Source organism: Mandrillus leucophaeus, unplaced genomic scaffold (assembly GCF_000951045.1).
Source record: "Mandrillus leucophaeus isolate KB7577 unplaced genomic scaffold, Mleu.le_1.0 Scaffold11, whole genome shotgun sequence".
NCBI lineage: Eukaryota > Metazoa > Chordata > Mammalia > Primates > Cercopithecidae > Mandrillus > Mandrillus leucophaeus.
The window spans coordinates 1,048,163-1,050,981 of record NW_012099209.1 but is presented as its reverse complement, the minus strand read 5'-3'; the positions used below and the strand labels follow the sequence as shown (position 1 = coordinate 1,050,981).

Below are 2,819 nucleotides of genomic sequence, written 5' to 3'. Positions count from 1 at the left end.
TGGATCTCCTGACCTCATGATCCGTCCGCCTCAGCCTCCCAAAGTGTTGGGATTACAGGCTTGAGCCACCGCGCCCGGCCGACAGCTCAGGCTTTAAGCACAGTCCTGCCTCGGGGCCTTTGCACGTGCTGTTCCCTCTGCCTGGAGTGCGCTTTTTCCAGATCTGTACATGGCTCCCTCCCTAACCTTGCCTTCAAGGTTTGGTCAAACATCACCTCCTCAGGGAAACCCTCCTGATCCCCCTGTATTTGACGCCATCTGCCTTGTTCTTTTTTTTGTTTTGTTTTTGAGAGGGAGTCTCGCTCTGCCAGGCTGGAGTGTAGTGGCGCCATCTCAGCTCACTGCAAGCTCCTCCGCCTCCCGAGTTCAAGTGATTCTCCTGCCTCAGCCTCCTGAGTAGCTGGGATTACAGGCATGTGCCACCAGGCCCGGCTAATTTTTTGTATTTTTGGTAGAGACGGGGTTTCACCGTGTTAGCCAGGATGGTCTCGATCTCCCGACTTCTGGATCTGCCCGCCTCGGCCTCCCAAAGTGCTGGGATTACAGGCGTGAGCCACCGCGCCCAGCCCTCCCTTGTTCTATAATTTGCTTACACCCAGAATGTCCATTCCCTGTGGGCAGGTATTTTTGTCTATCTTGTTCCCCAGCGCCTAGACCAGGGCTTGGTACACAGTAGGTGTTCAATAAATGGTCCCTGGCTTGAATTACCATCTATTTAGCCCTTCCTATGTGGCAGGCATTATTTTAAGTTACATCGATTCTCATTTAATTCAGTGATTGGTGACATCATTTTTTGAGACAGGGTCTCACTCTGTCACCCAGGCTGGAGTGCAGTGGTGTGATCATAGCTCACTGCAGCCTTAAACTCCTGGGATGAAGCGGTTCTCCCACCTCAGCCTCCTGAGTAGCTGCAATTATAGGCGTTCACTACCATGCTCGGCTAATTTCTTAATTTTTTGTAGAGATGGGGTCTCGCTATGTTGCCCAGGCTGGTCTCGAACTCTTGGGCTCAAGCCTCAGCCTCCCAAAGTGCTGGGCTTGCAAATGGGAGCCACTGTCTGCATTTTACAGATGAGGAAACTGAGGCACACAGCAGATTGGTGAGGCCATCTGTCAAGAGAGCAACAGAGTTGTGATTGGGATTTGAACCTCCACAGTCTGGGCTAAAGAGCTGGAGAGTGGTTTGGGGAGGAGTGAACAGAAAGTGCAAAGGTCAGCTGGGCGCAGTGGCTCACGCCTGTAATCCCCGCACTTTGGGAGGCCGAGGCGGGTGGGTCACGAGGTCAGGAGATTGAGACCATCCTGGCCAACATGGTGAAACCCCGTCTCTGCTAAAAATACAAAAATTAGCAGGGCGTGGTGGCAGGTGCCTGTAATCCTAGCTACTCGGGAGGCTGAGGCAGGAGAATCACTTGAACCCGGGAGTTGGAGGCTACAGTGAGCCGAGATCATGCCACTGCACTCCAGCCTGGTGACAGAGTAGAACTCCATCTCAAAAAGAAAGAGAGAGAGGAATAAAGGAAAGGAAAGAAGGAAGGGAGAGCGGGAGGGAGGGAAAAAAGAAAAAGTCCATAGGCCCTGGGGTGGGAATGTGGCCATGTGAGGGAGTGGTGGCTGCTCACAACCCAGTGAGCAAAGGGGGAAGAAGCTCCCTGGAGGACCGGGGAACCACTTTTGGGCCTCGTCCGCCTGTCCTCATTTGACAGTTGACTTAGACTCAGGGACCCCTTGGAGCGGGCTTCAACCCAGGTCCCGGCTTCTCCGCTCAGCGCTGTTCGCCCCCGGATTCTGCCGGCATTCCCCTCTGGTGTTTGCTGTACACAGAGTTGACCTGGAGTTCACGGAGGTGATGAGATGGGGCATGCCAACTCATTAAAGCTCATTAATTAGTCTGCTGGCAACCAGCCCAGTCTGCCCTGCCACCCTGCCCACCGCAGCACAGGCCAGGCAGGCACGTGGCCAACCCTCTGCCTCTTTGTGCCTCAGTTTCCCTTTTCTCACCCACCTGCTCACTGCGGACATGTGCCCAAGTCAGCAGCAGGGCCTCCCCACTTCATAAGCAAGGCTACTGATGGCGACTAATGTTTACTGAGGACCTACTGCAGCCCCCCCAGGACACCTCCCTACTGTGGGTCCCCCCCAAACCTTCCCTGCATTGTGGCCTCTGCAGGGACCCAGACCGGCCCTCAGGGGTCATCATCTGGTGGGGAGGGGATGGAAGGTAGAGAAATGATCCCCGCTCCATAGGAGACAGCTAGTCCTGGGTGGGTATTGATTTCTTGCTTTGGGGACCAGGCTGGCCAGGGTCCCCAAGTCCTCCTTGGCCCATCCTCAGCTCTGGGAACCCCGTGACTAACAGATGGAGGCTCCAAAAGGTTTATTAGATGCTCCTCCTTGTCCCCAGGAGCTGGGAGTGGGGAGTGGTGGCTGGACCTGGACAGGGGCTCCTGGACCCTGATTTTAACCAGCCTGGTGCCCATGGGGTGGGGTTAGGCGTTCTGGGAAAGGCTGGGCCTGGGGGCTTTGGAGGGGAGGGCCTGAGTGACCCCTTAATGACTTTTGTCTCCCTTCCCCGTTATTCTCCTTACTTTTCCTACCTTGTCCTTCCCTACCTGCCCCGCCCCCCATGTTTCTCTGGGCACCTACTTGGCCCCTCATTCCTTCCCCTCTCTTCTGTGCCTCTCCTCTCTTTATACCCCTCGCTCCCCTTCCTGTCTGCCCCATCTCCTATCTCCATTCCTCCCGGCCTTCTGTGCCCCGCCCTCCCCCATCTCCTGTCCCTCCCTCGTTTCCTGCTGCGGCCACCCCCTTCCCCCCCC

The 2,819-nt window shown here is 55.9% G+C and overlaps 1 protein-coding gene across 1 annotated transcript in view; it reads left to right on the top strand.

Annotated features, from left to right (window-relative positions):
* NR2F6 (nuclear receptor subfamily 2, group F, member 6) overlaps positions 1 to 2,819 on the top strand; it is a 20,970-nt gene that overhangs the window by 6,055 nt on the left and 12,096 nt on the right. The window contains exon 3 of the mRNA XM_011991070.1: positions 1,770 to 1,846. Within this exon, the coding sequence (XP_011846460.1) occupies positions 1,770 to 1,846 (77 nt within the window). The remainder of the gene's footprint in view (positions 1 to 1,769; positions 1,847 to 2,819) is intronic.